Consider the following 24,100-nt stretch of genomic DNA (forward strand, 5'->3'; position numbering starts at 1 on the left):
GCGGCCGCGTATAACATACATTATAATACATCCGTAGAAAAAAAAATTAATTTAAAAATAAAAACAAACGTTGAATGTATTTCTCATATATTTTTATAAGTTACTTTAAATTTTGTATTACAATTTAAGTAAAAGGTAAACTAAATTATTCTTTTTGTAAAATTTATAATATTCTTAATTATTTACTACTTAAAATATTATGAAGATAAAATTAAATATATAATTCCTTATTTGTTTATATAACTAAAGGTGAAAGTATATTTTAGCTGTAATTCATAATATTTAAAAAAAAAAAAATTTTCTACATTAATAAAAATAAAATGCCCAAACAACCCAGTGATAAATTAGCAAACGATATACTTTTAAATACATTTTTATAATAATCATTTTTGTCCCATTGTTAAGTTCAAGTTTTACTGTTTATCAAACATAACGAATTTAATTAATTTTTCTTATTTATCTTATATTTAATTTAGATATCTAGATCATTGTTTTACAATTAATATTTAATTTTAAACATATTATACAATAATTTAGGTCGAACTTTAGTAGTTTTTTAATGTTGATTTTAAAGGATATAATTTTGAACTAACAAGACAATATGTTTTTTACGTAAAGAAACAGTTAAGACGAAGCAAATTATAACACATCAATTAAATAAGAAGAAATAACATATGTTTCCACGTCGAACAATCATAGTTAACTGTAATTGGTTTTAAGTACGGTGGTGGTTGGGTTTCAATTAACCACACATCTAAAGAACGGTTGACCTGAGACTGTACAAGACTATACTTCATTTACATTCATACATATAATCCTCATTCATACTCCCTGTAAGTAACACCTTACGGGGATTCCGGAGGCTGGGTTAAACATAACAAAGAGAGAGAATGAGAGAGAGTGAGTGAGAGATAGAGAGAGAGAGAGAGAGAGAAGTATCCGTACAGCAGCCTATTTAATGAAAAAAATATAATTTTAATAAGTATAACCATTATGACATTACAGTAACACAAAATTACATACATACAAGATTGTGACACAAATTACCCATCTTTCATAGCCGGATATAAAAGAAAGAAAAAAATTGTTTTAATTCTATTAAATTTTCTTAAAATTAAACCTAATTTGTTTTAAAACAGTTATTAAGAATTCTTTGTTTAGATACTATCCTAGAAATTCTTTTGAGAAGAAATAATGAAACATGATACAAGATTACATTGAGTTGTCCTCTCCTATATATTTTTCAAAAAGTCTTGTTTACTCAAAAATTCATCAATTTATCACAGTTAAAGAAAAGAGAGATTAAACAGATAAAGAGGATCGATAGCCCAGACAGGTAAAAAATCCTCGCTCTCTCTCCAACTCTTTCTGTTGGAGAGAGAGCGAGCGAGAGATAGTGAGAGAGAGAGAAGTACCCGTACAATATGAACATGAATTTAATTAATCTTTCTTATTTAGTAGAAATCTTTTTTTAGTGCCTTTGATATTCCCTCACATTTTAAATGGAAAATTTTGAAAACAGTTACACAATCCATACAGACAATATAAAAATATTTTCCATTGCTCGTTGCCACCTTTACTTAAAATTTAGATTATTACAGCGCATATAATCTGATCGTTCTAATATTTAAAATATTTTTACGTAGAAATTAACGGAAACAATTAGCTAAAAACGTAGAGAAAAATGCATATTATTCTGCAAAAGAAACAGACTTACCTCATTCTCGATACAAGTTTCATTTATGTTGTTTCTTCGCGTTTATTTTTATCAATACATGAGCTGTAATTTTTATTCTTTACGTTTTTTGCTTGTTTTTCTACGGGCAGCATTCTCTGTAGACGCGCGGGAAAAGTAAACAAATATATTTTTTTTCACTTTATTAAATATCAACAAAATTTATATATCAATAAAAGTTCTTGAAGTCGGGATCAAATTAAGGAGTAATAAGTTTTATATTCAATAACTAAATTATAAATCATTAATAAATGTTATTTATTTAATATTAACTATTTTTGCTAAAAAACTTTCAAATAATGCAAAAAACCTATAAATAAAAAGAATTTACATCTTGAAGGAAGTTTATTTTAAACGTTTTAATATTACACTTGTTACAACACATTCATATAAAACAAAATTAATCTTCTATGATTATTTGCAGTGACAGAAGTACAAATATTTTAAAAATAATAATTTATTACATAGTATCATACTTCAATGTATGTATGTAATAGAATATTAAAAATAAAATCAAGTTATTTTACGATATTTATTTTTATTTAGAAAAATTTTCTTAAGTTTCAGGTTATTTATTATGATAAAACTTTTATTTACTATAATAATTTCCATAAAATATGAGGTGTGTTCGATAAATTTATATAAGAATAATAGAGAAAAACAGGATAGCAATGGATTATGGCTATTATCACTCCTATTGAATAATAAAAATAGTACTTCTCAAGCTAATCCCCATGTTTTTTTCTGCAGAATTATCACAAACATTCCGTTAAAAAAAAAAAAAAAATAAAAAATAACATAATTACAAAATAAAAAATACTCCTTTTTTTATTAAAAAGGAAACTGGGTATAAATTCTCATTTCTTCAATTGATCATAAAACAATTTACACAACTAAATCGATTTACTTATAAAAGTTACCGGTATTTTATTCGATAAACATAATTACATATCAAATAGATAATTTGAAAAAAATAATAACAAAGGTTTTTTAGAGTAAAGAAGAATAGAATTTAAATCCATTAAATAATTAATTAAATATATTAAAGAGGTAGGCTAATTTTTAATACGTTAAACATTAAATTTCCTCACGTTTAAATAATCCAAGTTTAGCTTTAAGACATTCAAATTATTAATCAATTGATAATATAAATTATACATTAAAATCCATAGACTGACCCGTACTATATCGAACAGTATCATCCCCATCGATATTAACATATGCGTAAAAAAATGGCTGCACTGAGAATCTAAAATTATAACTTTCAAATCGTTTTTCTTCTAATAAAATCATTTAAAAATTCTGGATTCGAATTCCGAATACGCTTGTCATTTTTCACAGATAAAAAATTCATTTTTTATCGTGAAATAAAAAAGAGAGCAGGTACCTGTAATTGGGCGTAAAACTAATTAGAGTAGTCGTAAAATAAACAAATTTATTCGATGAATGATCGTGTAACTGCTTTTTTCATCCTGCTAAACACCAAAAACAATCATAAAATTTGAAACCTTATCCACGGTAAAGTACACTGTTGTCTAGATATTATGCAACTACCCACCGGCTTAGTCTAGTGGTGAAAATGTCTTCCCAAATCAGCTGTTTGGAAGTCGAGAGTTCCAGCGTTGGAACTAATAATAGTTAATTATCTACTAACTTATGTTAGCAGTTTATTAAGGACATCCGAAATCAATGCCGTTGGATTACTCTGTAATTCGCTTTTGTCAGGATTTAAAATGTGTGTTTTTCAGCACGATTTAAGGGCTTTTTCGCGGTCTTTTTTCGGATGGGATAACAGTAATGGTGCACTATGATCAGTTGAATCGGTATCAAATATGGTGTCAAAATAATGATATAACTCAAGTCGTATATACACAAATCTAGGAATACACTACACTCACATTCCAGTAAACTTAAAAAAATTGTATTATATTAACGTAAAGAATAAATAAATAACAGAACATAAAAATTGAAGGAAGAAGTAACGAGAATAAATGGTGATCATATGAAAAGATCAAGGATTTTAATAAAACTGAAAAAGCATAACACTATTATAAACTTTTGATTACATCGACTATTATATGACAAATTAATTATACGGTGACTATATACGAGTAATGATTGTAGTATTGTACATAGATATGGCCGCGTTGTGAATCAGTACTGATGCAAGGGACATTACTCATCAAAATCATGACGAACTCACTCACACAAAGGCAACGTTTGTTTATTTTTCATTCCATAAGCTAACTGAATACAGTATAGATTAAAAAATTAATATATACTAAGTAAAATAAATACTTTTCATTTATTTTAAAAATTAAAAATTGTCTAACTAATAAATATTATAAGGATAACAAAAATAACTGTATTACAAGAAGTGGGTCAAAAGGCTATAAGAAAAAATTTAGTATTTTAATAGATAAGTTAAATAAAAAATCCCGTGAGCAGACCGGGATGCAGATGAATGATACTCAAATTTTCGAATCTCTAAATTAAATTTATTGTAGAAAAAAATTAATTAGGAAAAATAATAATTTAACTGACATACTAGTTTTAACAACTAAACAGAAAAAGAAAAGAGAAAAACAACAAACAAATAAACAAAAATCAGACAACTGAATATAATCTTTTTAATTCGGATAATGTTCTTATTAACAGTCAATAATTGATTTAAAAATTTGAAAACCGATTTCAAAACCAACAGATTTATCTAATTATATATTTAACTACTTGTTTAATAACATTTTATTAAATTTATTTGTAAACTCATATACATGCACTTATTAATTAACACACGTGTTTAATTACCACTGTAATTAAACCATTATACTTGAAATGTTACTAAACATTTATGGTATAAAACGATAAATTTTTAAGACAGAAAAAAATTAACATAATAAAATTTCATTCCATGTAAAGTTCATCAAGCACACCTTATATTTCTAAAAATATTGTTTATTTTTAAAAAAGTATTATTATTTAGCTTAATTCAAAAAACTGCGACTTTTAATTTATGTCGAAAAGTATGACAAAAGATAACTTTTTTTTAAATTGATATACTAAACAATATTTTGGTTTAGTACTTTAAATTTAATTAAAGATTAGTACATAATTCAGAATCGGTAATGTTAAACGCCATATTTCTTCAAAGAAATGTTATGTAATTAAGGAAATTAGCCGTAATGTGATATGCTTCATCTCTTGCAGACTATCGAGTTGTAAAAACAGATCTTAATTCGAATTAATTATATACATGAAGTTTATCTAGCATATAAATCTAAAAATAAATGCTTGTTTTAATCGTTAATCAATTATCATTGGTATTTATATAAAAGAAAAATTTGTAATGCATAAAAATTATTTAAGATAGGACCATTTTAAAAATATTTGAGAATTAATTACTAGAAACGGGAAAGGTAAACTAGTGATTGAGACCGTAAAACACAAATCAGAACTAAAATTTTGAACAAAAAATATTTACATTAAATAGGAACTTTCTAAAATGCGAAGTTAAGGCATTATAGCACGGATCTTGTATGACATGAAACTACAAATATAATTAAAATAGAAGATTTATTCAAGATAGAAAGAAGATTTTTAAGAAGGATTTAAGGTCCAAGAAGGATACAGACTGAGATGAAATAAAGAGATATACGAAAAAATTGAAGATCTGGAAGTAAAAAGAAGAAAACGACGAATAAATTTCTATGGAGGCATCGTTCGAATGAACCAATCCAGTCTAAATAAACAAAACCCACCGGGTTGGTCTAGTGGTGAACGCGTCTTCCCAAATCAGCTGATTTGGAGGCTGAGAGTTCTAGCGTTCAAGTCCTAGTAAAGCCAGTTATTTTTACACGGATTTGAATACTAGATCGTGGGTACCGGTGTTCTTTGGTGGTTGGGTTTCAATTAACCACACATCTCAGGAATAGTCGAACTGAGAATGTACACAAGACTACACTTCATTTACACTCATACATATCATCCTCATTCATCCTCTGAAGTACTATCTAAACGGCAGTTACCGGAGGCTAAACAGGAAAAAGAGAGTCTAAATAAACAAGCCCACCTTTGTGGGCTTGTTTATTTAGACTTGTGTATTTTGTTTATTTAGGCTTTGTAGTTAACTCGTCATCGCAAATCACTTGATTTGGAAGTCGAGAATTCCACCGTTCAAGTCCTAATAGAGTCAGTTATTTTTATACGGATTTGAATACTAGATCGTGTATAACGGTGTTCTTTTGTGGTTGGGTTTCAATTAACAACTCATCTCCCAAATGGTCACCCTGAGACTGTACAAGACTAGCCTTCACTTACACTCATACATATAATCCTTATAATCTAAATTCTAGTAAAGGCAGTTACTCGTAAACGAATTTAAATACTAGATCGTGGATACCGGTGATCTTTGGTAGTTGGGTTTCAATTAACCACACATCTCAGGAACGGTCGACCTGAGACTGTACAAGACTACACTTTATTTATATTCATTCATGTCATCCTTTGAAGCAAGCAGGTGATTCCGGAGGCTAAACAAAAAAAAATTTCAATAATCTGTGTAATTACAAAGGTCAAGATGTTAAACAGATGGAAGAAAAATTAAAAAAATTCAACATTTCAGAAAATGACTATCTAGATCGTAACGAATATTGAAAAAAAATGTTTGAATTAAAGGTTCCTTATTCAAAAATAACAGATTGAAAAATAATATAACCTCGTTATGAGCATTTTAAGCGGGAAATAAGCCAACTTGTTTAGCTTGGGCGTCATACAATGACAATCAATTCTTTGTCTTACTTAAAGAATGCAAGTAAAATTTTTTTAGGTGAAAAGAAGAAACTCAACTGAGAGGGATGAGCTGAAGAAAGAAGAGATAACCAGTCCGAAACCTCTGGAAGAAAAAGAAACAAACTATATGAAACTATTTTTGTGGTTCTTGAAGACCTATGTGCGGAGAAAAAAAACCATCAATAAAAAAACATCGCTTACAAACCAAACTTAAGCGATAAAATTTTATCTCTAGTTATAATTAAAGAAAAAATATAACAGATTGAAAAATAATATAATGTTGTTAGAGGATTGTAAGCGGGAAATAAGCCTAAGCCTACTTGTTTAGCTTGGGCATCATGGAATAACAATCAATTCTTTGTCCTACTTAAAGAATGCAAGTACAATTTTTTTTATTGTTTATTTGTTTACTGATACCTTATATAATTATTAATAATGATTCTTTAGCAATTTAAATATGCGTTTTGCTTTAGATTTTTAATGTGAACGCTCGTTGAGAGTTCTCTTAATTATTTTATTACATTAACCGATTATTTCGTTTCAATCCCAAATTAAAATACGTGAAATACGGTAAAAATTTGAAATTTAATGGACGGTTATCCCGACGAACTAAATCGTCATAAAGTTCTAATCGATAAAAAATTCAATTTTTATCGACAGTATATTTCAGTATATTTTTAAGGCAACAAAATTGCCTTAGTATTTCTTGTTACGTTTCTATTCATTTAAGGTTGTATTAATTAACGGTTGATCAATTTTTTAAATTTATTAATGTTAGATTTAATAAAAACATTTACAAAATGATGAAGTAAAATAAAATATATATTTATTTCTAAACTATTTAAAGTGTTCGTAATAAATAAAAAATTACCATATCTACAGATTAACAGTAGAATATATGATCTATTACTTCAGGATAGTAACGGTTACATTTATCTAATACTTCACAGTTATAAATCTTCTTGTTTGATTTTCTTCTTGTTTGGTAACTTTCATTAAATTAAAATTGGATTTTCTGACAGTAATGTAGTTAACTGCATAGTGGGCCACGAAAAGTAGCTTAGCCATTGTCTACAATAATCTACGTAAGATCGAAAGGGGAGAGAAGGACGATCACTTGACTTACTGAAGAGGAGTTCTTAGGCAGGAATGTATGTTTTTCCCCAATTTTCCATACCGATATCCTGTGCGCAAACTTATGATCTTAATGTTCTTTTTAATATTCCATATTCTGACGAGGATACGTTTTCGTGGTCCAACCTTGTATAACGCCGGTTCTTAGGGAGATATTACACTTTATATTTGATTTAATAAAAGAGAACCATTAAAAATGTTTACTTTCCTTAAAAAACCCTGAGATGGGATGCTTATTATCTTTTACAATTTCGGCACTGTTTTTAGAACATCTTATGATCTATGTCTTCTAATATTGTAATTGGAGATATTTACAAAAAAAAAATTATTTATCTGTCAAATGTATCCATTCGTTATTAGTACAAGCGTTTGATATTTACTGCGATTATCACTTGAGAATACCATATCCTTAAACCCTAAAACAGAGATTTCTCGTTCACAGAGGACGGTAATCGTCTATAATCGGAGACGACCATCGTTCACGACGGTGGTGAAAATTAATCAGTAGCTTTATAAAAATAATTTTTTTAAGTACTTAAAGTATTCCTATAATATTTTAATGAAGTTTTTATTTAATTATCAAGATATTAATTTTTAAAACAAACACAAATACTAGTTTTTTGTGCGGAAGCTTTGTGCGAAGCAGCTTTTTTGTGGGAAATGGTGAGATATATCAACATCTGATGTTCTGGCAGGCGGCAGGTCCCTTACGTCACTGGTGTTTTCATCCGTATCTTTTCCTAGCCTTCTCCTTCGTCCCCTTGTAGTTTTCAATCTTCACCTCATCTATTAACTTCATCACTTCAAAATAACTTCATATTTTATTAACTTCATTTATTTTTTTCCTTTCTCTTTCTATCTACCCTTCCGATGCAGTTGTCAAGATTCTTCTTTTTCTAACCGCATGGCCTACCGGTTTTCTTTTCCTTAGTGCACTTCCCGCAAAAGTGTTCTTTCTCCTTTAATCCTATTCATTACTTCCTTATTCTACAATTTATTCGTTCAGCTTACCTTCTCCATATCCGCAACTCAAAAGTTCCGTTCCAGTATCTCTCTCTCTTCCTCACCGTTCGTCCTTCACTTGTGTGCAACTACAGAGGTGATACGTAATTATTTTCCATTTACCTCCGGCGATGGTCTGGTGAAATAATTTATAATTCGGTCGATATTTCTAAAAGCCCTTAAAAAAAATTCGGGGATGGGCGTGTAAGTTACTTTACTGGTTTTACTTTACTTGTACATCAATTCCTTTATTAAATTTTAGGACTATTTGAACATTTCAATATTAGAAAAAAAGCCAATAATTATTTAAGCGTTCAATTTTACAAAGAAATAACAATAAAAATGAATTAGTGTTTTCTTAATTCGATAAATAAATCCATTGAAAAATAAGATGAAATGAAACAAATCTCTGGAAATTATTGATAGTACACAAAATCCCAGTCCTAATCGTTAAGCCACCCACCATAATCGAAGACAGAATAAAAAACAATTTTTTGTTTTAAGGTTTATTTAATTAAAAAATTACCCATTACTAAATGTCGATTAAATTTTTGTATATATTTTCGTATATAAAATATCACTTTGAACCACGTTTTCCTTTAAATTATTATTACGGTTCCAGTTTCAGATTCTTCATATAAAGACCTGAAACTTGCCAATAGTTTTCTCTGATATTTTTCATTTTAAGAGATTTCATAAATTTTCAGTTCATTTGAGATCCATTAAATTCCTTGATACTTACTGTTATTTTATTATTAAAAACAACTAGGCAGGTTATTTTTACTTGAGAAAAATGTAAGGTTGCATTTACTTTTTCAACAGTAACTTCTGAACGGAAGCGCAGATTTAAAACAAAAGTTATCGAATTATATCTTTGATTTTAGGAAAGAGTAAATTTATAGAGGGAGAAAATCGTACTGGTATTTAGTTAACGATATTGAAAAACTAGGATCCAATTCCGTAATTCATTTTTTTCCAAACGTTACTCTAGTTAATCTTAATTTTACAAGAAGATAATACAACTAAAAAGTTGTGTTACGATTGTTAAAATAAACAAGGGAACAAGGATAAGTTTAAAAATAATTTATAAAAATCTTTCGTAAAATCTTAAACCACATATTTAATTTTATAGTTTGATTATTTTGTTACGCATTGATAAAGTATATACGTATATATTGATAATTTAAAAACACTAAAATCCGAATTTTTAAACAGTTTTTTAAAAATAAAAGTAAAAAAAAAAATAAATAAGTAAAACTATTGTTGTTTTAGGGATATACCAATCGAATACACAAATTTAGCTTAAAAACACATAATCGTCGAAAAATCCATCGCAGATTGTCCACCACATTTCACAAATAAGTTTGGATAAGATCAACATTTATTTTTTAAAAACTAGAGATAGAGTGAAACTTTAATCAAGTAAAGAAATATTCCTCCCGTGAACAAAATTTAAGGGAAGAGATAACCGTTAATTGTTCTCGATTGAAAACGTTCCAAAAAAAAAAAATAGTCTATAATAGATTTAAAATTTTAAGAGGCTATTAGATATCGATCGATCTTCTATCGTTATTCAATATTGAAGTTCACTGTCGATAAAATAAATTATTCAGTTCCCGTTTATTAAGTAAATCTCTTAAAAGCCTCTAATTATTAGTAAAAAAACTAATCGTATTTTTGACACTGGTTTCCACGGTATGTTATAAGTTACGACCGATTTCTTTGGTATTTTACTTTAACAACGAGGGAAATCTTATTTTACCTGTATTTCAATATTTTTTTTAGTTCGGCCTACTTATTATAAATTATAATTAATGTCTTCATAAAATAATCGATTCATAAATGCCTGTTTTATCAACGGTTTTAGTTTTATCTTTAGCGTTTCTGAGGAAGGAGGAGGCCAGACATAACCTAGGTAACAAAAAACAAAAAAATATTTACCACGTCGCTAGAGAATGTAAGTTTTACAGGCTGTATAATTTGAAAAGCGTGGAAGTAGGTTTTTTCTTAATTAATTTAGATTATTTTTTATTTGATTAATATTACCGACCTATCTTGTATAAGATTAAATAATAGAACAAAATAGTTCAGTCTTCGTGTCGATTATTTTTTTAGCTGCTAAATTAATAAATTTCTCTAGGAATTTATTATTATTATTGCAGCCTTATATACAACACAACGAAATTACAAAAAATAATCCTTTCCTATTGCGTTAAAAGAAATAATGATTTGAAATAAAAATCGGCTGTATGTTTTGTCTTTTAAAATTACTGTTATTTATTATAATTAAGATAAAATATTTTAACGGTTTAAGTTAAGCTTCTGATTTTCAGAAATTAAACCGAGATTAATGCGATCGATAAATTAAAAGTCGTATAAAATTAAGCTAAAAATATAATAAATGTTCATTTATAAAAACCGAATAATTCCAAAGAAAAAGGATTTTTCAGGCTAAAGGTATTTCGTCGGATTCTTCATCATCATCATCATCATCTTCATCCTCATCGGCTTCCCACCGATATTCCACAGCGTCTTCTTCATCTTCAAATGAAAGCGACGATGACTCGAGTCAAAAGAAAACTACGAAGTCGACGACGACGCCTTCACAGAGTACTTCAGAGACGACGACCGAAACGCCGTTTCCTTTTGCCGAAGGTTTAAAGTCTCATAATTTCACCGAAGAAGCGACGGACTCTTCTCCAATAACGGAAGCGAACGTCCAAAACGCGGCAGCAGAAGCGGAAGCGAACGTCCAAAACGCGGCAGCAGAAGCGGAAGCGAACGTCCAAAACGCGGCAGCAGAAGCGGAAGCGAATGTTCAACAATCGCCGGCAGAAGATCAACCTCCAGCAGAAGATAAGACAATAAATAATGAATTCAACACGGGTATGCAAAACGAACCGTATGAGCAACAAACCGATATGCCTACTTACGAAAGAGAAAGAAATATCCAGATAAACGATTTACCGGAAAGACCCGAAGAAGATATGGTCGCTATAATCGAAAGAATAAGCTACCTTTTACAAATCGATATTCAACCTCACGATATTCAAGCGGTATATAGAATTCGCGCGACACCGGGAAGAATAAGGCCGATTATCATAGAATTCCACGACCGTTCGCTTCGCAATAGAATTATTATGGCAGCGAGAAGAGCTCATTTAAGCGCCGATGATTTTTATCAAGATGAAGTCAGCAGACCGGTCTATATCAACGAACCGTTATCCCGTTATCATAAAAAATTACTTTACGAAACCAAGAAACGTGCTCAGTTACGAGGATATAAATTCGTATGGTTTAGAAATTCTGAAGTAAGAGTTAGAAAAAATGAAGAAAGCGAACCGATTACTATAAGAACCTTTGAAGAATTAGAAACGAAAATAGTTTAATTAAATTATTATGAGTAATTTTTATAAAGTAATACACGCTTCATTAATAAATTTTCATTAACGTAACACTTTCATAATAAAAAATATACATACATATATTTTGTTAAAATTTTATTTTTCAAAATAATTATAAAATCTCATTGAAGTAATAATAATTCTTGTCAACTTTCGATGTATCTTCAATAAAGTTAAAATAATTTAATGTTGCCAACGATAAAAAAACTCTGAAAAGTGTATTATAGTTAAACAAAATCTTACTAAAAATATGAAAAAAAAAATGTAGATCAACGCCACAATTTTCCCGAAAACTCTTAATTACAGAAAAATGTGTTGGTTTTCCATTCAATATAACGTAACATAAAATATCAAATTTATTAAAAACAAAAGTTACATAAACCTTTGTAATTTATAGTTATAATATTTGGTGTAATATAGTTTTAATTAGACCAAAGAAAGAAATTTTATACGAAATGTAAATGAGTTATAAATTAAAATAAAAACAATATCTTTTTTAATTCTATAAATATTTTATAGTTCACCACATTTACTTTAAACAGTTATACACCGTAAGGAATAAATTCGTGAAATATATACATTTTTAAACTCATTAATTCTTGACTAATAGTGTTTAAAAGACATAATATTAATATAATTACCGTGAAAAAAGTTAAACAAAATTTTTAATTGTATAAAAGCATATCCCCGTATATGAAATGAGTTTAATAAATTTTTACATTGAAAGTACATTGTTATATAAAAATACGAATAACTTATGTTTTCTTATAATATTATTTAAATCATTTTAAAGCGTCTAAATTTCTGAACCACAAAAATAAATTTAGTAAAGTGTATCAAAATACATCTTTGTAGTCCGATTACATTTATGAGATTAAAAAAAATTTAAATATAAAATCTAATAAAAAATATATTGATCCGATAGGATTAAAATGTGTAAAAGATTTATCATAATTCCTAAGAAGGCAGATTAATCTATAATTATTATAAAGAGTACAAAAATTGCACAAAAGCCGCAAAAAAGAAACAATAGTAATAAAAAATAACATGAAAATGTTATATCAACAGTTAAATATGTAAATATTTCTTTTTTTTTGGCTGATAACGTTGCCACTGGAAAAACGTTACTATAAGGTAAATATTTTGATACACTGACCTGACTATATTTTAGTTTCTCTTTCGACGTCTAGATATCATTTTCAGAGCATTTGTTCAATCGAAGTAGAAAACCTTTGTAAGGAAAAAATATATGTATATTTTCCATAGAAATTTTAATAATTTTAAAAATTTGACCGTTTTTTTCTTTTCGATTTTGGCTGCTTTAGAGCCGCTTTCCACGCTCCATCGTTTCCTTTTTGTTTTTTACTGTTTTCTTTCTTTCCAGAACTAACCTTTTCATTCTTTCCGCATTCTTTCGACCGTTTTTTCTGGTATTTCTTTCATGGAAATCCTCTAAAATCATAATTATAATTTAAAAAAAAGTATTTTTAAATTAAATTTTTTTTATAATGTCTTTAATCCAGTTTATTTCCGTTTTCCAATTGTAGAAGAAATCAAACGTTTTCTTAGTTAACCTGTTTTCACTCGTTCGGACAAGATGTCCGAAGAACATTCTTAACCTTTGCTTTTTCGTAGTGTCCGTTATTTTTTTCCTATCAAAATATAAAACCGTCAAATATTTTGTACATTTGACCGTTTTATTATAATTTCTCGTACCTTCTATTGTATAAATGCTCCAAAAACGGTGGTGGTTAGCTCTTAAACGCATCAAACGTTGAATAAAAAAATATATCATCTGTACGTAAGTAATAAATTAAGGTAATTTAAATATTTTAATACTGGTTATTTAAATATACGTATATGTGAGAAGTGTTCGTACATGTAAAATTATATATAACAGTTATAATTACATGAAAAAAATTAAATCGTTGATTTATTAAAAAAAGAAGAAAAATCATTAGCACCATAAAAAAGGAATGATTCTTTAGTGTTTATTTTATTTTTTTTATATATGCAGAAGAAAAAAACACAAAAAGCAAGGTTTACTAACATTTTAAAACTTTTTAATCTTTTAGAGGATTTTTATTTTTCCTAAGACGAAAATAAATTTTTGTCAGGGACGTTCTAGTTAATGTATTTTTTTTTTAAACTAAAATTAAAAAAAAAATTATAAAATTTTAATTCAAATAATCTTGATTTTTTTTTAGAAAATTACTCACTTCCATTGAATACAATATGAAGTGTACATATGACGTCATAACGTAAGTAAATTACGTATAGATGTTCCGGTAACATCATGGCTCTTCCTCCTTTTGCTCTGACTATGGCGGTATTGTTTTTTTATATGATCGCTAATTTTTGCTTAAATGCTTCCGAAATATCATCAGAAATGATTATTTCGGTATGCGCCGGTTAAAGAAGGTGTATTTAAAATTTTATTAAACAAAATGTAAAAAAAATTGCAACAATATTCTTTTATTTTCTCAATTTCTCAAGATAACTCGATAACTGTTCATTTTAGAGAAAAGATCGAAGAAGAAAAACGTTTCATTTTTAAATTTTACACACAATATCATCAATAGAAAAAATGAGTTATTATTGATGCAAAAATAGTAATAATTGACAAAAAAATGAAAAAAAAACAAGATATTTTTGAAATTTTTTTCGAGCACATATTATACATAGAACCTTAAAATTTTTCCTCAAAGGCTCTTTGATATGATAAAGCAACACGAATTCTTAACTAGAATTCTGTACAGAAGAATTGAGAGGAAACTGGAAGAAGTGATAGGTGAAGACACCAATTTGGTTTGAGGAAACGTGTAGGAACAAGGGAAGCAATTTTAGCGCTCAGTAGAAGGAAGATTAAAGAAAAACCAGTCAACATACTTGGCATTTATAGAGCTGGAAAAGGCGTTCGATAACGTTGACTGGAATAAAATGATTAGAATTAAAACAAAAATTGGGTTCAAATACAGGAATAGAAGAACAATTGCTAACATTTACAGGAACCAAACTGCAACATAATTGAAGAACATAAGAAAGAAGCCGTAATAAAAAAGGGAGTCCGACAAGAATGTTCTCTATCCCCGTTACTTTTTAATATTTACATATAACTAGCAGTTAGTGATGTTAAAGAACAATTTAGATTCGGAGTAACAGTACAAGATGAAAAGATAAAGATGTTACGATTTGCTGATGATATAGTAACTCTAACCTGAGAGTAAAAAAGATTTAGAAGAAACAATGAACGGCATGGAAGAAGTCCTACGCAAGAACTACCGCATGAAAATAAACAAGAACAAAACGAAAGCAATGAAGTGTAGTAGAAATAACGAAGATGAACCACTGAATGTAAAAATAGAAAGAAAAAAGATTTTGGAGGTAGAAGAGCTTTATTATTTGGGAAGTAGAATTACTAAAGATGGACGAAGCAGGAGCGATATAAAATGCCGAATAGCACAGACGAAACGAGCCTTCGTCAGAAATATAATTTGTTTACATAAAAAATTAATTTAAACGTAAGGAAAAGATTTTTGAAAGTATATGTTTGGAGCGTAGCTTTATATGGAACGTTTTTACTTGGACGATCACAGTACCTGAGAAGAAAAGATTAGAAGCTTTTGAAATGTGATGCTACAGGAGAATGTTAAAAATCAGATGAGTGGATAAAGTGACAAATGAAGAGGTGTTGCGGCAAATAGATGAAGAAAGAAGTATTTGGAAAAATATGGTTAAAAGAAGAGACAAACCACATGTTAAAGCATCTTGGAATAGTCGCTTTAATATTAGAGGGACCGGTAGAAGGGAAAAATTGTGCTGGCAGGCAACGTTTGGAATGTTTCTAAACGTTGTAGGGGGACATTCCAAACGTCTCCTACACGTTTTTGTTACATCTGTTGTTACAAATTGTTAGTGATGTAGGATTTAGGGGGTATACTGAAATGAAACGTCTAGCACTAGATACGGAATCATGGAGAGCTGCATCAAACGAGCCAAATGACTGACAAACAAAAAACGCAAGACGCCAAATTTCAACAAAATCAGTCAGCCAGTTTTTGCACAATAATTTTACAATCCAGATTTTAAAAAAATGCGATTTTCAAAATTGTGTAGAGCCTGAAATAAAGTTTCTAGATACTTGAAAATTTAATCAAATATAAAAGAGCACTCAAACTTTCAAATACGTTTTGAAAAATTTAAATCGGTTTATTAGGAGTGCCTAGGAAAATTTTCAAATATTTTAAAGTTTGAGTGCTCTTTTAAATGTGATTAAATTTTTAAGTATCTGGATTGTATCTATATAGGTATGATTATTGTCACGGTCTGATGACTTACATTCATCTACGCTATCGTCACTTTTTTTCTGTATTATTGTTAACTGTTGTAAAAATATTGGTTTATATGCCGACAAATCTGCCTGTCTCGTAATAACTGTGTTATATTTTCTGTATTAAAACGACAATTCAGAAAATTGTTTCTCAAACATTTATTATATTTTACCAACATAATTCTTTTCTGCAACTGAAACCTCTTATTTACGTCCAAATCAGTTCAATCAGGTTGAACCTAGAAACCCACCGGGTTGGTCCAGTAGTGAACGCGTCTTAACAAATCAGCTGATTTGGAAGTCGAGAGTACCAGCGTTCAAGTCCTAGTAAAGGCAGTTACTTTTATACGGATCGTGGATACCGGTGTTCTTTGGTGGTTGGGTTTCAATTAACTACATCTCAGGAATGGTCGAACTGAGACTGTAGAAGACTACACTTTATTTGTACTCATACATATCATCCTCATTCATCCTCTGAAGTAATTCCTGAACGGTAATTCCCGGAGGCTAAACAAGAAAAAGAAAGAAGGTTGAATCTAGAGAACTACGGTAGCAATCTTAATAATTTGTAACCGAAACACATTTTGTTTTTAACATATCTGCTGATCACGGAATATTTCTGCGCTGTACCCATTCTAACCGTTCTTGTTTTCTGCGATTTGAATTTAGCGCCTTTCTTATATTATAGCACCTTTCTACATTAAAATAACTAGCGATGTCGGTAACCAAAACTGAACGATTGGGAAAATTTGGTATTATTAATATCTCCGTTATTCGTTAGCCATTTTTCGTAGTTCTCAATATTTACGTTATCCTGGTATTGTGTTTGCTTCTAGTTCGATTTAAGAATCAAAAGTTCATTCGGAATTTCTCCTGCAATACTGCCGGCATGTTCTAGTATCAGCTTATTCCTTTAAATACGGATTTTTTGAACCATTAATAACATCAACAGTCCGATAGTAACTTCTAATGTGCGTTGAGCGAATGGCTCGTCCGTAAAAATAATCGATCTTTCTTTCCATCCGTAAATTTTCAATAGTTTTATATAAATTTTTTCGTTTGAAATTTACACAGTTTTATACCAAAACTTTTCCATTATTTTTATTTTTCTTCCGACTGAAAACTATATTCTTCAGAATATTCCATAAAATTTCGTATGTGAAATTGTCGGCAGGTCGCGATAATAGAAATTAAAACAGGTAATAACGTTTCTTTAATATCGACAATGTTTTATACCAAATATGAAAATTGTACAAAATATTTCTTAAACCCACGTCTCGAATGCTATTGATATTAACTTTCTTTTTCATTCTTTTACGAAATTTTTCGGGCGAACTGAAATTTTAATTTTCTATCAATTTATTTGATCCTGGAATAACGTTATCACCGTATAGGTAAATATATCGCAAACATCAGCTAAGCAAGCTTGAATTTCTGTAATATTACTCGATTTTTTTTACAGTTATTTTCTTGTAAACGTTCATTATTAAATATTTATTTTGACTTTTTAAAATCACTTCTCGATATAATCTGCATTTAGATTTTGTTTGAGGTAAGCGTGAATGAAAAACGCTGTATCAGAAAAAAACTGTTACACACGAGTATTGAAAAATTCTGTTTATAAAACATGAAAACGAAGTACACAAGATTATTAACACGAATACAATAAAGCGACTGACTATGCTACTTATAATGTCCTGTCGAGTTACACTACCCTCTCCATTGCACTATTAGCTGTGTCAAAACTACTATAAACATCCGGATAGAAGTTCTGCGCGCCTAAAGCTTTAAACGTTCTAAACTTTAATAACTAATACATATTTATTTACTTAGCAATAATTATCGTTAGAAATATGTAGCTGTAAAATTAACTAAATGCAGTGAAGGGGTGGTTGATAAAACTAATCATGAATTATATGAAAGAAAAAAAAAGAATAAAAGGATTGTATTATAGAAAAATTACGTAAATAACTGGGCTGATAAGAGTGAGAAAAAAATGTTTTAATATTACAAGAAAAATTATTAAGTCATATATATTTAGGCTTCACAAGTTATGTAAATTTAATAGTAAAAGTTAATGTAAAAGGTAAAACATTTAACGATAGACAAATAATATAAAACGTTAAATAAATAATTAAAGAATTAGGGTGTAAAAAATATGACGGTAAAGTTAAAATATTAATGCGCCACAGAAAGGAATTATGACGGTAAAGTTAATGTACCACAGAAAGGAATTAAAAAAGGCATTATATAAATCAAGAGATTAACTACAAAAAAAAGAATTACATTTAATTAATATGAGAATTTATTATAACAGAATAAATTATTTTATTAGATTACATTAATGGACTCGCCGAGCGTGTATACAGACTAGTTAAACAAATTGCATCATAATACTTAACAAGCAGTTATAACTAGAAATATAAGTGAATCGCGTAAATAAGTTTACAAAGCGTGTTAAAAAAACACATTCTCACATTACGTATATTTTCATGAATTATTAAAAATAGAATGTAATTTTTGTATTATTAATTAAAAATTATACAATTTTTAACTTCAATTAAAATTTAAGAGGTCGAAAAATTGGTATACAACAATATTAGATGAAAAAGGTAAAGTTTCTGTACCGAGTTAAGGTAGTTGTATAATGCATTATAAAAGCATACATTAATTTCTGGCTTTACACAATCTGTCCTGGTTTTCCTTATGACTGTGATAAAGTAAAGTACCTGCTGAAAACCTGAATGTAAAAGGTACAAATCAGAGTTGCCTTTGTCTGATGATGCACAACTAATAACTGTATTGAACAATGAAAATATCTTTTGTAGTCTTGAATTTTGGTGCAGTTTGGACGGTGATATGCAGTTATTTATTTTTTTTATTAAGTCTGACACAAGCCAGTTACTCTAGATAAAGGTTATACTACTCTCAAATGGTTTGTAATTAACGTCAGATAGCTTATAACCGTTACGGTTTATGGAATTTATCGAAGCTAAAAAAGGTAATGTATCTAAGCGTAAGCAAATAAATTATTTTACTTGTATATTATTATTTTAAATTAGAAAAATTATTATATATTTTTTTAAATTTTGTTTAATTAATGAAATGTTCAAATGACATCTGACAATTTATAAACTAGAAAAAATAAATAATCTAATAAAATTATAAAATTTTTTTTACAACACTTGCAGATAAAATATAGTGTTAACGAGGTAAAAAACAAAATAAATAAGGGATAATCTTACCACGCTGTGTTATAATGAATCAAATCTTTGGGTTGGAAAATATACTTGTTTATTAATATTTGACAGAAGTAATATTACGCAGCCATATTTCACACTTGTGTTACCAAATAACATTTTAGTGGATTCAATAAATTAGTTTTTATGAAGGTATTTAAAATGTTAATCATTTTTTTTTTTAATTCTTGTCATGGCTGAAATTATAAAAGGCTGAAACGAAAATTTATATAAACAAATTGTGAAAAAAATCGTAATTTTAAAATTTAATTTAAAAAAAAAATTCCTGTTCACTTTAAATATTTTTTACAATTTGCAAATTTTTTTCAATTTTGAGATTATCCTGCCTCAAAACAGGAGAAGGGTAAATGTTTTGCAATAGAGATCACCGATTAACCTTTGTTGGGGTTCAGGACAACCCGGCTGTTAAAAACACTGGCTCTTATTAGGTTGCCTACAAATATTACCAGTCATAGCACTTATCAAAAAAGTTTCAAACACTAGGCAGTTTCGAGGAAATAGTGTTTCCAAACAATAATTTAGAGTATTCAAATTAAGAGGCCCGATCGCTTTGTTTAGTATATAATTAGTAGTTTATAGGCAGACATTTACAAAATAGTCCTCACTGCAGTGTGGGTTGAACCTAAAGAAATATTCTTTACCCGGCTTAGTTCCGCAAAGGTTAAGGAAGAGATCTTGTCACTGTTACTTTAACCTCCTGTATGACCTGCGTTGTTAAAACGGACCCGTGTCGAGCACGTTTCATGTCTAACTCAGAATCTGTTTCATGAGGTGTTTTCATTAACTTCTGCATAACACTTTTCACTGGTTTTCCTTTTCAAATTTCTCCCTGAACTTTCGCCGACACACAATATTTCGTCTCTAAATATTTCGTTTACATCATTACTAAACGTTCTTCAATAGTTAACAGAATTTTAACAACCTTGTTCAAAAGCCGATGCTCGACATCGACTCAAATGTGCAAGCAATTTCAGTCCTCCCCACTCCAGTACCAGTCGTACTAACATCCTCCACATTATTTTATCCATCTCATACCAATATATGAATTTTAATAAAATATAAGAATTTAGTAATTAATTACTGAGTGATGGGACTACTTTTTAGTTCACTAAGTAAAACATGAAACATAAATGCATAAAATTACGCCATAACAACAAATAAATCGGTTTGAGTCTCCCGAAAAAAAATACATAGTTTAATTTGTTTACAGACTGCAAGGAGTAGATTTTCAAACCAAAAATTACATTTATTTACTAAATACTACTGCAAATACTGATCTTTAATATTTTGGTAAATGCAAAATATTTTGTACATCCATTAAAATTTTCTAGAACGTACATATTTCCTAGACTATATACATCAGTTTTATTCTTTTAATAACTATATATATATATATATATTTTTTTTTTTTTTAAATATTTTGAGACAATATTCTTCGCTTACATACTGAAAATGGAAATTATATCTCTTAAAGAACTAACATTTCAGTAAAGAAAGAGTTTAACTATTCGATAATATATTTTATGAAATATAATGATAAGAAAATTTATATAAAATATTATTAAATTTAACCCTAATTTCGTCATAGTGTTGACCTGACCACATAAACTTTTATCCGACAATATTTAACATGTTTGCTGCTAAGAACAAACTAGTTTGTAACTTCAAACTACCAAAACGACATCGATTTAATATCTTGAATGTTTAATTATGAATTTCAATTTCAATTCAATTTTCATCATGTCTGGAATCACACGCATTAAAAGCATGACATTTTTTCTTGTTATCTTCAGTAAATTAACGTGCATGTAACTAAATCTATTAATTAAATTTTTGTTTATATCTTTCCGTTTATACAATAATTTATTTAGAAACAACACGCTGATATTCAATTACAGTTCCATAATGATAAATGCTTTTTATAGCGTATGGGATGTGCAATTCTGATCGGTATTCGAATCCAGAACCTCCCGGATGAAAGGCAGAGACGCTTCTGTCATGGAGGTCTAGCGAAGTGACGCTGAACTCTACTAAAGTTCTTCTATCAATATTTGATAAAATAATTAAAAATAACGTGCTTTATCGTTATTAATATACGCATTTATTATCTAAATAAGTACACCCTTAATTAATTTTGTATGCGATGATAATATGATACGTTATGCTAGGATGAAAGGCTACTGTTTGTTAATAACGCCATTTAATTACTGTTTAAATTTCAGATAATAAGCATAATAATTATAAGAAATCATTAAATCTTTTTATTACAACATAATCATATACAGCATGAGAGCTGAAAGTTTGCCCCTCGCCAACTGCTATGTCTCGTGTGCTATACTGTATGTAATAATATCTAAAGGCGGATCTAATATCTAAAGGGATGCCATAATACGCTATGGCATCCCCAACACTGCTCTTAACTTCACTCATCGACGTCTTCACAGATCAGCAGCATAGTAGTGTATTCCAAACGTCACATCAATTAATTTGCAATAACTTGCACCGTTTCTAATTGTGACGTCACTATTATAGTAACGAAATATGTTCTAGTAATTCGTTATTACAAATAAAATTATTTACGCCTAAAGTTTTGTTCAAGATGTATATGAAGTAATTTTATATTTATCTCTTGAAAGTATTTTTTTCAAATATATTAAACTAAGGTTTTGCTATAAGTAAACAGTAATAATGACTTAATACAAAAGTATATGGAACGAGTTGTTTATTTATTGTAGGCTATAATATTGCGGTTTTCTTTAATGTGGCGTAGTTATTTATGAAAATTATTTTTAAATAGCATGTACGCATTACTTTTGTGGCAACCAGTAGCACGTTTTCCGCATGTCGGGTTGTAAGAGTGGTGTAGAGGAGGCAAGTAGAGGTAGGTATTAGGGAGGACCAGTCTTTAGATTATACATATACTATATGTAAATAAATATATTTTATTTTTATCGAGAACTGAAATAGCAATTTATTTTAAAATGATCGCCAAACTGGAACTGACCGTCGAAAATTTTTAAATTTCTATATAGAATTAAATGTTTTTTCTTCTTTTTTTGTCAGATGTTTTTCATTTGAACGTATCATTATTATTATTATTATTTAGAGTTAAAAAAATGCTGTTTTGTTTCGAATACAAGCCTTAATTTAAAAATTAACGACAGAATAATTTTATGAATTATAAAAAAGGACAATGTTACTTCCTTACGATAATAATTATTGTACTATTAACTAATTAGTAAAATGTAATAGTTATGTTGAAATTAAAAGATAAGTACGGAATAGAAGAAACATCAAAACATTCGAACGATAAATGATTCAATAATAAAACCTTACGTAAAATTGATCAGTAACGCGTGATCAACTTAAAAACACACGTGAAAAATGACTATTCGATTACAATAGCAGGCAAACCGTGCCTGCTATTGTACAGTCAGTGTCCAATTGTACAGTCAGTGTCTAATCCCTATAAAAAAAAAATTATTTTTTTAATGTTTTTACTGTAACGTTGATCAGTGGAAATCAACTGTAAAACGCGTTAATAAAAACTGGAGAGGAAAATTGGAAAACTGTTTAATGAATGAACAGTTTCAGTAGCTGGTTATCTACTTTGGATAGTTGTGTCATTGCAAGATGATTTTTTCTTCATTGTTTTTAATAGTTAGCTTTTTTTAAAAATTTTAATTTATCAGTAAGTTGGTGAATAATGAACCCAATTTATTACGACATGGATATGGATTGTTTTTCTTTTCTGATTTCGCTATAACATTTAAAAATTGTTGCTGTTTTATTACAAATCTATACAAAACGTTCTGTGTATTCTTCTTATATTTTTATTAGTGTAATGTATTTTTGAGATAAGATTAAAAGAAATAAAAGAAAAGAAAAATCACAATAAAATAAATAAAAATGAATCGTGTAAAACTCTTTTGAGCCTAAAAAAAATCCAGTCTCGTTGTTAATGTACGACAGTATTAAGACCACAGTACGGATAATAGAGAGTTGTACGACCAAATGCCAATTACCATATTTCACTATTGCGCTGACAAGAACACATTTGTGTAAATGACAACACCGAGAATTGAATTGGAGGCAATGCTAACCTGATCGGCCAATATTATAAATACTTTAAAATCCATCACAATTTAGTAGAAGATTCCAAATTCTGCATTTTATGAAAATTTATAAATTTTTTGTTGTATTTATCAATATTTATTTAAAATGATTTTTCGTAATAACCTTTGTATTTATCTTACCGTTTTTACCATCTACACTTGCTTCTGTTGATAAATTAACCTTTTTTGCTGAGAAAAAGATGAGGCACAGACTTATTTTTATTTGATTTTTCCGTGTCCTTAAAAATTTCACCGTTTCATATAATATTGACCTACCGATCATCAAAACTGTTCTACGACTACAAGTAAAAACAAAAATCATATTAAGAACC

The 24,100-nt window shown here is 28.6% G+C and overlaps 1 protein-coding gene across 3 annotated transcripts in view; it reads left to right on the forward strand.

Moving 5' to 3' along the window:
• Positions 1-24,100, forward strand: part of LOC142331127 (uncharacterized) — a 99,009-nt gene that overhangs the window by 39,974 nt on the left and 34,935 nt on the right. The window contains exon 2 of one of the 3 annotated variants that reach the window (XM_075376814.1): positions 11,110-12,523. The exons of the other annotated variants lie outside the window; for them this stretch is intronic. Coding sequence (XP_075232929.1) covers positions 11,110-12,048 — 939 coding nt within the window. The 3' untranslated portion in view covers positions 12,049-12,523. Of the gene's footprint in view, positions 1-11,109; positions 12,524-24,100 lie in introns of those variants that run through there. 3 annotated transcript variants of the gene reach the window in all.

This window comes from Lycorma delicatula, chromosome 10 (assembly GCF_047948215.1).
Source record: "Lycorma delicatula isolate Av1 chromosome 10, ASM4794821v1, whole genome shotgun sequence".
Taxonomy (NCBI): Eukaryota; Metazoa; Arthropoda; class Insecta; order Hemiptera; family Fulgoridae; genus Lycorma; species Lycorma delicatula.